Below are 13,018 nucleotides of genomic sequence, written 5' to 3' on the forward strand. Positions count from 1 at the left end.
TCCATTAGCTAAAATTAAAATCACTTTTTTCTTTTGGTGATGTTTTGCAGTTTTTATATAATGCAGTCATATTATGCTTCTTTGATTTTAACGACCTTTTGCTTTGCTTTTCCTTCTTTTGTGCTGCAAACATATAGTGGATTTATGGTCTGTGGGGTGCATTATGGGAGAAATGGTTTGCCACAAAATCCTCTTTCCAGGAAGGGACTGTATCCTTGTGCTGCTGCAGCAGTTTAATTAGTTAGGTGATGAACTTCCTTATGTTCTCTAATGAAAATGAATATAGTGTACATTCATACATGTGGGTTTTTTTAAACAGACGTAAAGTTTGTGGCTGTTATAGTTCAAAAATTGTTGAGATACAAAGCTGAAATGTTTGTAGGCTGCATCTGGCAGTAGGAAATACAGTCTCTGCTGGTAGTTAGAGCACATTCACTGTCACTCATTTTTATTTTATACTGCTTTCTATAATTTTGAAGTATACATGGTGTGTGTGATTTTTTTTAATGTTTATATATTTTTTTTTATTTTAACCAAAATCTTTATGTTAATGTCATTGCATTTTGTTTTCAGTTGACATTTGGTCAGTTGGGTGCATCATGGGAGAAATGATCAAAGGTGGTGTTTTGTTCCCAGGTACTGATCGTATCCTTATCTTTGGCCTAAAATGTAGTTTCTAAAGGTCAAAATGTATGACAGCACTTCAGCTTGGTCAGGTATAATGTATTTTGTCTCTCCCTAATAAGAAAGTATTGTTAAATTACTCTTTCAAAATACCACCTGCTATTTGACTTAGACTTTCCTTTCCCTAATTTATTTGTTGTTTCATATGTTAATTCTGAAAACTGCTCAGGTTAATGATCCGCAATTATTTGCTGGCTTTGAGTTGATTTATTTAACCTAAATCAAAAGTCATGGCTTGTATTAAATTTTCTAATAATTACACACTTGAGTAAGTCTAGAAGTACTTAGGACATAATGAATTTGGGGATTGTCTGTTGCTTCTGGTCATCCTTTTGTTTTGTCCTCCCCACTTCCTTTTTTGTTAATGTGCTGTGTGTGTTATGTCTTTTGGTTATTGTCTCATTACTCAACATAACACACTGATCTTTTCATCTGAGAATTTCAGCAGTAATAATTTTACATGGTGATGAGTAGATTTGGGTCATGATTTTTTTTCATCTGACTGACTACTAATCTTTATAATAACAGTGATCTGTTATGTGTCTGTCAGCTAGTGAAACTTAGAATTGTTTTAGGAAGAGGAATGGGAAAAACCGTATTCACTGGGTTACAATAGGAAAGTTTTAGGTCTTAGCCCACGGGGAGGAGTTTGAGGTGTAAACGCTAAAGATTGGAAGGAAAGAAACCAGAGAATTCTAACCTTACACCTTAACCAAAATACTGAGTCATTTTCTTAAATTCCAGAGCTTTAAAAAAATTTTATTAACATAAGCTGAACAAAGAATGGCAAAAGGAAATGCCATCATTTTTATTGCTACTGGTTTTCTGTTAGTGTAGAAAACTCAAAAAATGCAGGACATGTAATAAGAAATATTTCCTATCTTCTCGGAAATGCATTCACATTTTCTGATAAGCTGGAAGGAAAGGCAACTTTTGTATTCTAAAATTATGTACAGTTTACATTTAGAGTCCTTATGGGTAGTAATTGTCATTTTTCTTTGAGCCACTTATTTATATTTAGAATTTGTGTATTTAGAATTTAAGAATTTAGAATTTAAGCTTCCATTTTTATGATAAAGTTAGTATTAGTAGACACACACATGCACATAATAAATAAGGTTAACAAAGCTTGTTTACTGATCCTTTTTGTCCACCTACAATCATTGCCTTTTGCAAGGTGGCTGTAAGATTTATAACTGCCACATTCTTTCTTAGGATTTTTTAATTGCCATTTTCTTATTTTAATATGGATATGACTAATATGTTGAACATTAGATACACAGTATTTTTTCTTAGCTACTTGATATTAGATATTGATCAGTGGAATAAAGTTATTGAACAGCTTGGAACACCATGTCCTGAATTCATGAAGAAACTACAACCAACAGTAAGGACTTATGTTGAAAACAGACCTAAATATGCTGGATATAGCTTTGAGAAACTCTTCCCTGATGTACTTTTCCCAGCTGACTCGGAACACAACAAACTTAAAGGTACTTTTTATAAACATATATCTTTAATTCCATTGTGGGTAGGTGGGTGGTTGTGGAGGGGGTTTATGAGGGTGTATTCATATTCTCATGGGACATAACATTGTCTCTGGGTAATGGAACAGTGTGAAGTTTTAGTTCTCTTTAGTTATTTTTTTGTGACTTTATATTTTTTAATCATATGTATGACCTAATTTTATAGTAAATCTATTCTGTTTAAAACATTTTTTAATAAATGATAATTTCAAGTTTCTGAAATTTATTGATAATTTTAAAGCTTTTATGAGATATGTGTACATTAACATCTCATTATTTTTGCAGCCAGTCAGGCAAGGGATTTGTTATCCAAAATGCTGGTAATTGATGCATCTAAAAGGATTTCTGTAGATGAAGCTCTCCAGCACCCATATATCAACGTCTGGTATGATCCTTCTGAAGCAGAAGCTGTACGTTCTTTTCTTAAATGTTTGAAGACTATATTGTACTCTTAGAGTTAGAGTTAAAGTTAGGTTTGGAGGATATTTTTTAATTTTAAATAAAAATATAAATAAATGATGATAGTGTTTTTCTGTTTTTGCATGAAAAGTTTCTTAAGAGAATGAACATATCCAAGTACCTCCTACACAAAATAAAGTTCCCCCCACTGTTTCTTGCCTTTTTGCTGTGATACCTTGTATGCTGAGCTAGAATGTTGAGCACTTTGGGAAAACATCTTATCTTAGTTGTAAACAAATTATTGTATCCAAAGCATACCACAATTCTGTGATATAAATAAAATGTGACAATTTCAAAAACAGGAAGAAAAGAAAAAGACGGTTAAACATCTTTTTTCCTGTCACTGTTCTGTCTACACGAGATCAGTGTTGATCATTGATCAGTCTTGGCCTAATGATGTATTTTTCCAAGCCTTCTGTCTGGCTAACATTTCAAATAATTATAAAGAATTTATATACCCCCAATAAACTGACTCAATTATTGTTCCCTTGTTTTTCAGCCACCACCAAAGATACCTGACAAGCAGTTAGATGAAAGAGAACACACAATAGAAGAGTGGAAAGGTAACATTCACCAGATTCTTTAAGATGAAGCTGAAAGAGCTCTGGCTTTCTATGTTGATTTATTCATCATTTTAGGGAAGTGAAAGATATTTTCTATTATTCGTAACTGATATTTAATAATATGATTTAATATTTTTACAAAAGTAGAGAGTATGTCTCCTTCCCTCACTGACTTAATCCTAATGTCTTTGTTCCCCACCCCAGACAAAGACACATTTGTGCTTTCTGGAACTTTTATGTGCTTCCATAGTCTACAAAAATACAAACTTGTGTGTTTAATGTTTCCCCCTTCTCCTCTCCCACCCTGTTTTAGTCACATATGGTTGTATACAGTGCACACTTGCTTTGTTGATATAATCGTATATTTTAGAGATTATTCTCTCTTGCTCCATATACCTGGGTCATTTGGTTTAATAGCCGGTTAGTGATCTGCTGTTCGGCTGTGTCACAGGGTTCTGTATCTAACAACCATTTGAAGAGCATTTAAGTTGTATCTAGTCTGTTGTTAGAAACAGCTCTGCAGTGTTCTTGTGCACATCTGAGAACATGCCTGTAAGAAAAATCCTACAAGGAGATTCACTGGGCCAAAGGATATTTTTCAGTTATTTCCGATTACTCTCCAAAGAAATTGTTGCAGTTTACACTTCCATCAGCATTTTATGGGAATGTCTCTTTTACCCCCACCCTCACCAGCAGAGTGAGTTAATTTTTAATCTTTGCATATCTAATAGTTTTATTTTATTTTTTTACTTTGGTTGAACATTAATAATGCTTTGAAAGTCATGGCAATGTTAAAATATTTCTTTCTTTAAAAGATTCCCTGGGACAGTTCGGCCAGGTAACTTTTAGATCCTGCTTGCCTCCATTTATATTGTTGTCATTTGATATTTTGACCACTTTTGTAACTACATGACTTTGGACAAGTCACTTAAAATCAGGTAGACAGAAGACATGTTATTAATAGCTAAGAACCTAAATACTTGGAAGGCAAAAATATAAATCGGAGCACGTAATCCATCTACAGATTTATTTGGGAGGAATGAATTTGATTCTTTCTTCTTAGGAATAACCAGAGATTAGTTTTCGCCAAGTTGACTTTGGGAGACATATAGTTAGACTCTGTAGAGTCCACCAGAATGATAGAATTGGGTAGAACCTAGTGCATCTATATATGTAATATACAGGAGTATAGAAACTATAGATCAGAGTATGTATTAAAGTATCCTGATATTTTTCTATATCATTACATTTACAATAAACATTTTTGGTATTTCATGGAATCTTAATAGGCCACCAATTGTAAAACACACTATTACGTACCACAAAGAAAGAGGAAACAATGCCAGTTGTACTGCACGATTGATTATAGATGCAACCCAGTTTCAAAGATATTAAACTGTGAAAAAAGTACATCTTAAAATCAGTGAAACATCGTATTTTCATTTGTATATGGTTATATCTGGGATTTTTGATTACTGTAAACATGTTTATCTTTATTCTGTATCTTTTTCTCCTAGCCCCAAATGCCGTTTAGTAATTACCTACAAACTCCCTTTTTCAAGATCTGCTTAAGAATTTTAGCATCATAACAGAAAAATTCATTGCCAAAGCCATAAACTACAGATTGCTTTGTCTAGTTAGTACTCCTGATTAGCTTTGGTTCTTCTGCCTCAGTCCCATTTTACAAAGGGGTATTTTCTCTCTCTTTTTAATCCTCCTATCCGGAATGCGTACCATTCCTTTTTGTTTCTTTAAAGAAAAGCATGTCCCATTCTTTCCTCTATCAAGACTTCCTATTTTTCTTCTTCCCAGCCCAAGTAGGTTACCATCGCAAGCAAACTTAGGCATCTCCAACTCTTGTTCATCCCAACATATCCACTTGTTTTACCTTATTATCAACATGAATGTTGCCATACCCTGTGATCAGAAATCATTTATTGAAAGTTTAATGTAAAGAATTACAGACTCCTTGAAATTCTGTGCAACAATTTTTGTTTATACATTTTTCTCAGAAGAGGGTTCATTGCTTTTATGCAATTCTCAAAGGATTTTATGACCCAGAGAAGATGATGAATAATGGCAATGTTAGCGTCCACCAGAAGGTTCTTCTTAGTTCGGCATTCAGACTCATAAGGCACATCACACTTGACATCAGGATCATATAGAAGAATACAGGGCAGGAGGCACGTACGCTGCAAGGCAGGATCTGGTGTTACTCTTCAGTTGGAGTAGTCCTCCCAGCAGTCCACCCACTGTCCAGAAGCCTAGTTAAGGAACAAGATTCTCATGAAGAAATCTTCTTGACAGTCATAGCATGCCATGCTTCAACTCAGAAGGAGTTAAAGTATAGTTACCTGATTCTTTTCCTTTAATAAAAATGTATTTAGGGCTTCCCTGGTGGTTGAAAGTCCACCTGCCGGTGCCAGGGGGCACGGATTCATGCCCCAGTCCGGGAAGATCCCACATGCCACAGAGCAGCTGGGCCCGTGAGCCATGGCCGCTGAGCCTGCGCGTCCGGAGCCTGTGCTCCGCAACGGGAGAGGCCACAACAGTGAGAAGCCCGTGTACAGCAAAAAAAATTTATATATATATATATTTATATTCTATTCTGATTAAAGAAGGTTCCACATACTCTTGCATTTAAATCTTTTAACAGATATCTGGGTAAGTACCTACAGTGTACCAGGTACTATGCCAGGGCTCAGGAAAGAGAAGTTAAAGACAAATTTGATTCAGGCCCTCACTGAGAGAATTAAATTAGCATTTGCTGTACAGAATGATATGGTATAGTACAAAGTGCTGGTGGAGTAAAAAAGATAAAGCTTCTAACCCCAGCTCTATCTTAATCCAACTTTTGGAATATTACAGCAGAGACTTGACTTCTTTCAATATAATTCATGGTTGAGGATCAAGAAATTGTTATTAACACCTTTGAATCTTAGGCTGACACTTCTGGAGCCTCTGCCATTGCAAGAACACCATTCGAAGTACTTAATGTGTGTAAAAATTTTTTACTTAAAGCATACATATCTTGGGAGATTGCCTCTCAGACTTTGAAAAGTTTTTGTTCACCTCTTTTTCAGAATTGATATACAAAGAAGTTATGGACTTGGAGGAGAGAACCAAGAATGGAGTTATACGGGGGCAACCCTCTCCTTTAGGTTGGTTACAATATAAGCTTAGTTAAGATTACAGTTTACTTCTTGGCGTTGTAGTCTTCAGTGGCCTGAAACCTTCAGTTCTTTCCATATTTAGTACCATTAAGATCCAAAGTTTATTAAGTATAAGGGATACAATTTCTGTGGTACATTTGAAAGCACTGGTGCACTGTTCTATCAGTACATTGAACTAGTATATCAGTACCTGACTTCATAAAATGCATATCTTTTTCTGTGATACACCCCATTGAAGAACAGAAACTTAAAACCTTTTTTTGTTGTTGTTGGCATTGTTGTCTGTAAAGAAAAAATTTATCACAATTCAGTATATTTACCTTTCTGTGATTTAACAATCCTTACTTTGGATAGATAAACTAAAACTTCATGGCAAAATTCTGTATGAGATACCAATTTTGTACATGATACCTCTTTCTCATTTTGGTATTTTTGATTTGTTTAAGGCAGTAGCATTAAAACTGCTGTCAGAAGGTATTCTAGCTCTTAAGAACATTGGTTTTCAGGAGTTAAACATTTTCTTTTATCATAATAAGCTCATCTTATATTAAATTTTAGTACTTGTAAAAGCATAAAGAATTTAAAGGAAAAGTTAAATGACAGGTAACATGTACATATTAAGTACATACTACATGATAGACACTGATAGTTTTTGTACTTTGTTTCATTCAGCCCCCCAGAACCCTGAGGAAGGGGTTGTTGTGCACATTTTACAGATGAGGAAACAAGTTTAGAAAAATTAAATGATATAAGACTACAAATCTTTTGTGTAGCAAAGCAATAGTTGAAGCCATGTTTACTAGTAACTTCAGAGGGCCTGGTTTTTCCAGCATCACATATGGCTGGCAACAGAGAATAGGGCAGTTTTAGGGAAGAGACTAAATTTGAGCTGAGCCTTGAAGGCTGAGTAATGTTTCAACAGGTAGGTCTTGAATTTGCGTGAAACGATGCCATTTTAATCCTTCTAAAATTCTTATACGTTCTAAGAAAAAAATTGGATATCATATTTAGCATCAATGAAGTAAGATTTATAGGTATAATTTCAGGTGCCCATTTTGTTGTACTATAAACATATTTGTTTAAATAATTTTTGTAGCTTCCTATGACATTTTTGGTTATATTTTGAGTTCTTTTAATTCTTTGTTTTTTAAACCTTGATCAAGAATGCAGTCTTCCAAATTTTAATATAGATCCTCTTGAAAACATAAATTGGTTTCAACAGCTTTTTACCTACAATTAGCTGTAACAAAAGCTATCTTATAAATGCTTTAATAACTCAGTTAATTAGCTTTGTATTGATATACAGTAGTCATATAAATGAATTGTTCATGATGGAGGCTTGAATGGAATTTGAAAAGTCTATTATTAGGGAGAGTTTTATACTTTAGCATACTGTCCTAGTGAATGGCACATCCTAAGTGTCAAATGTTTGAGTAAACTTAATAATCTCATGAGATAGAGCAGTTGTGTTTGTTCTTAATTTATAAGTGAAAAATTTGAATCCTAGACAACACTTGACTATGGTTACAAAATAAATCAGTGGAAAGGACAGGACTGCAAGTTTCTAGACATTTTCTGGATTCTCAGTTATAGCTGGCAAAGAAGAGTGTTAGTAAATTAATCTGTTATAAAAATATTCAGTTCTTGATTATATGCAAAAACAAGATACAGTATTTGATGACTCAAAATATCAGATAATCACAATACCGTTTCGACTTGATTTTAAAAAGTAAATATTTTTCCTTCTGGATTGCCTCTTATCTTTATTTTGGTTTGGCTGATACTAGAATGAGTTTGCATACCTTTGAGTGTGTAGAGTCACTGAGAGGGAAATGACCCAGATACCTGAAATTAAAGATTTTTCCATATTACTGCTGTTCAGATATTGAGAATTTACTATTGGCTTGGCCCAAAAGTTCGTTTGGGTTTTTCTGTAACTTACGGGAAAACCCGAATGAACTTTTTGGCCAACCCAATATATTACTTTAAAGGTCAGAAGTAAACAAGTTGTTTTTTCTTAGCTATTTGATTTTCAGATTAAAAAGTTAACTTTAATTATGATGCATTTCAAACTAACACAACATTGTAAAGCAATTATACTCCAATAAAGATGTTTAAATAAAAATAAATTCAAGTGAAAAAAATGATTTTTATTAGATTAAAAAATTTGGATGAAATAAAATTTGGATAAAGAAGTAGAGGCATGAAAAAGTATATAGAACCCTTTTATGATTTGAATGTTTCAGTACAGGTCTTTGAAGCTAGCCATAATATTGTATACTCTTTAGTCAGAAAAGGTGCATTCTGTAGTGTACCAATTGAACTTTTAAAAGTTTAGTATCTTCATTTCACTCTGGCTGGGAGCCTAATGGGTTCTTGGGTCTAGAAAGTTATCACATTTCTCCTTTTCCTCTCTTCTATTAGGCCTGAAGTACTCAGTCTGCTTTTCTTTCCCAGTGCACCTCCCATCACCTGCTTTATCCCTTGTGGTTCCATTCCTTTCTGTTTCCCAGTCCCTGCCCCACTGCCCTAAAGATTTGCCTATTCCCATTCCCTAGCATTTTCATTGTTAGATTTGAAGACAAGCTCTCAGAGGACCTTTCATATTTAAGTGTTTTTATTATCATTGGACACAAAGGAGGGATAATTTCAAACAATGAGGTGCTGCGTTCTGGAACAGTGGTTTTCAACCTGCTTAGTTGTAACATCATTGGGTCCCTGAAACTCACCCCTATTCTTATTGCTCAGTTTGAAAACCATTGGTTTTTATTCCATGAATGTGTTCTCAGGAACTTTTGTATAACTTGCGTTATTTAATATACTCAAATTTGGAATGACTCTTATTTAGTGGTCATGTAGTTCAAAAGCACTTAACCTAGTACATGAATCACCTTTAACTTTTCCCCACCCCACGGTGTCATTCCCTTCCCTTCCTGACCCAACCCCCTTGAGAGGATTTTTCTATAGGTTAAGTATTCCTGTTACTTTTTAAAATCCAGGAAATGCTTGTTAGGCTATACTTTTGGTAGAGGAAACAGTCTCCCCCTACTTTCGTGTTTAATAAGTCCATATTTGCATATACCAAGTACTTATTAGAACTGAAATAACAAGACCTGAGTTTACCTAACTGGGGCACTTGTGTGGCTCGGCAAGTCACGTAACCAAATGGGGCAGTTGAACTGAGGATCCTTTGAATTAAAATGATTTTAATCTTCGTCTTGGCTTTTGCTTTAAAACAAGATGTACCAGAAGGATTGTTTGGACTTTACAGTGAGAAGATATCATAGAGCACTTTTTTGAGGGAAGTAGTTTTTTTTTAATTTATTTTATTGAAGTATAGTTGATTTACAGTATTACATTAGTTTCTGGTGTACAGCAAAGTGATTCAGTTATACATATATACAATAGTTTGCATCTGCTAATCCCAAACTCCCAATCCATCCCTCCCCCACCACCCCCTCCTGCTTGGCAACCACAAGTCTGTTCTCTATGTAAGTCTGTTTCTGTTTCATAGGTAAGTTCATTTGTGTCATATTTTAGATTCCACATATAAGTGATATCATATGTTATTTGTCTTTCTCTTTCTGACTTACTTCACTTAGTATGGTAATCTCTAGGTCCATCCATGTTGCTGCAAATGGCATTATTTTGTTATTTTTTTATGGCTGAGTAGTATTCCATTCATCTGTCATTGGACATATAGGTTGCTTCCATGTTTTGGCTGTTTAAATAGCGCTTCAGTGAACATTGGGGTGTATGTATCTTTTCAAAGTATAGTTTTTGTCTGGATATATGCCCAAGAGTGGGATTGCTGGATCATATGGCAATTCTCTTTTTAGTTTTTTGAGGAACCTCCATACTGTTTTCCACAGTGGCTGCATCAATTTACATTTATTAGGGCAGTAGTTTTTAACTCTTTGAGTCATACATTCCTTTGAGATCCTCTCTCCAACAAAATGCAATGCAGACAGTTTTGCATGTATTATTAAGTGTTACTCACACACAGTCTGAAGCCAATTCATGAGTCTTGCCATAGGACCATTTCTCACTATGGCTTGGACTTAACAATTCTTGTCCGGAACTGAAAATGAAAAACAAATTAGTTGAAAGGACAGGACTCCAAGTTTCCAGACGATTTCAGAATTCTTACCTCGTAGCTAGCAGTGAAAAGTGTTTGTTAGTGTTGTGTTGAATATCACTTGTGATTATTTTTAGTGAGCCTTTTAAAACCAAAAGAAAAATTATTGACCACTGGAGGTGGTCAGTACAGTACAAGTAGCTCGGTCTGCAACTCTGTCTGCAACTGATTTGCTGTTTTGTTTCTCATAGCACAGGTGCAGCAGTGATCAATGGCTCTCAGCATCCATCGTCATCATCGTCTGTCAATGATGTGTCTTCAATGTCAACAGATCCGACTTTGGCCTCGGATACAGACAGCAGTCTAGAAGCATCAGCTGGACCTCTGGGCTGCTGTAGATGACTACTTGGGCCTTGTGGGGGTGGGAGGGATGGGGAGTTGTTTAGTCATTGATAGAACTACTTTGAAAACAATTCAGTGGTCTTATTTTTGAGTGATTTTTCAAAAACGTAGAATTCATTTTGTAGTAAAGTAGTTTTTTTTTTTAATTTCAAGTGATGTAATTTAAAACTTAAGTTGTGTTTTAAAACAGCAACAAAACTATTTTTGCTGTAATTAACTGTATAATGTAAACCTAATTATTTTATCATGGTTTAAAATTTTTGCATATTTGCTTTATCTTATGCTGCTGATTTTTTTTTTACTGAATTTGTAAGATTTTGTTTATCAAAGCAATTATTATGTGGTGACTTGCCTATATCATGAATTATTTAAGATTTTTATAGTTTTTTTATTAGAATTTATTCAAATGTTTTGTTCATGATGCTATCCTTTAGGGTTATGTGCTTATCAATGAAATAACCCCAGAGGAGTGAGGGAAAATAACCTGTAGCCAGTTATATTCAGGAATAACTACTGTAAATGATGAACGTGTTAAAAAAACCTCCAATATTTGCTACTTGCCAATTCTAATTTAGTTACAACAATTGGTAGGTAATCCTACATGAATTTTGGCAAAAGCCCCATCATCTAAATGGTAGAATAACTCAGAGCATGTCTTTGAAGATGTTGGGCATCTACCACCACCCTCCTATCCCCCATCCTACCCACCAAAAGTAAAGTAAGAGAATATGGTGTTTTCTGCAAATTTGTGGCATGCTCAAAGCTTATGATCACATAAAATCAAGAGGATACTTCATGAATAATACATTTCAGTGGAAATAAACAGATGGTTCACCTTTACTAGCTATGAGCCTGTTTTTGTATACACTGAGTTAATCTCCTCAGGCTGTAGGTCCCAGCAATGATCTAGAGTCTGGTCTTTCTCTTTCCTGCAGCCTCGGGCCCTTGGACCTATTCGGTTTCTTGTTAGAGTGTCAGTCAGTTGAGCACCAGTTCTCAGGGTGTTTCTGGCCATTTGATTCTACCTGTGGCATAATCATATTTATACTAGCTATTGGGAGGTTGCAAAGCCTACTTAGATTTCTGTAGGTGATGTATAAAATGAGCAATATACCGTTCATCTGAAAATAGTAGCACACAGCCATATATAGGATATCATTTTCTAAGGACTGTTTCTTCACATTGAGCAGAGCAGGCATAATTGGTGGTTATTTAGTCTGAGTCTTTCATTTTTTTATACCTGATTTTCAATAAAACACACAATGTGGATGTTGAACAGTGTAAGAATGGTGCTGCTCCTGACAGTTGTATGTTAACTGTTTACATTTTATATCTGCAGAATTATTTCTCTATAACTGAATTTTTCTTAAGTAAAATGTCATTGAAGTCTCATTATCTCTGAAATATGTTGTCTGTAATGCCCCAGGCACTTTTTGTTATTTTTGGAACAAGAGGGATTTCATGTAATGGACTGGGAAATGCATACTTAAGTAAGCGAAAGGTTCTAGGCAGAAAGCCCGATGGAATTAATGACCAGCAGGAGCAAGAACTGGTGCGGCTCAACGTGCAGCGTCTGAAAGTCCACTTGGCATGTTATTCATATATTCAGTGCAAAATTCGTTTTGAGTAAGGTATTTTAGGTCATTGTTAATGTGCAATATTTAGGAGTAAAATACATTAATAGCCATTTTATATGCTTTGAAATAGTAAGTTTGTCATTGATGGTTTAAAGTGATGATTTCTAGCCTCTTTTGAAGTTGGCAGCCTTTTTATTAATCCCTTTTCTACTGATATGACAGGGTGCATTAATTAGGCAAATTAAAGTTTTAAGACTATAACACCTCTTGAATTGTAGAAACAGGATTGGATTTACAATTTCAGAAGAAATTTGAGCATGAGTGTGTTCCTAGTTTTTATTAGTTTGACAGTTACCTAGATTTATTTCTATAGGATAGATTATTTCACTATTGCACTTTAACAACTGACATGCTCTCAGAAGATTCCCTTATTTTCTGTTTCCTCTCTGATAAGCCATCTCTTGATACAGATTTTGGTTAAGCAAGGAAAACCAAGTGTTGTTACAGTATTTGTTGTAAATGCCAGCTCCCACTTGCCAACCAGCATGTTTCAGTT

The 13,018-nt window shown here is 34.7% G+C and overlaps 1 protein-coding gene across 4 annotated transcripts in view; it reads left to right on the plus strand.

Moving 5' to 3' along the window:
- Window positions 1–12,277, plus strand: part of MAPK8 (mitogen-activated protein kinase 8) — a 109,940-nt gene extending 97,663 nt beyond the window's left edge. For 2 of the 4 annotated variants that reach the window (XM_082603897.1, XM_082603900.1), the window contains 6 exons: window positions 574–645; window positions 1,995–2,177; window positions 2,496–2,620; window positions 3,169–3,232; window positions 6,316–6,393; window positions 10,740–12,277. In XM_082603897.1, coding sequence (XP_082460023.1) covers window positions 574–645; window positions 1,995–2,177; window positions 2,496–2,620; window positions 3,169–3,232; window positions 6,316–6,393; window positions 10,740–10,885 — 668 coding nt within the window. In that variant the 3' untranslated portion in view covers window positions 10,886–12,277. Of the gene's footprint in view, window positions 1–137; window positions 210–573; window positions 646–1,994; window positions 2,178–2,495; window positions 2,621–3,168; window positions 3,233–6,315; window positions 6,394–10,734 lie in introns of all 4 variants that reach the window. The other 2 variants (XM_082603898.1, XM_082603899.1) reach the window with 2 other exon arrangements.
- The last annotated feature ends 741 nt before the right edge of the window (window positions 12,278–13,018 follow it).

The sequence above is a fragment of the Mesoplodon mirus genome, assembly GCF_964341445.2.
Source record: "Mesoplodon mirus genome assembly, chromosome: 2".
NCBI classification, from domain to species: Eukaryota; Metazoa; Chordata; class Mammalia; order Artiodactyla; family Ziphiidae; genus Mesoplodon; species Mesoplodon mirus.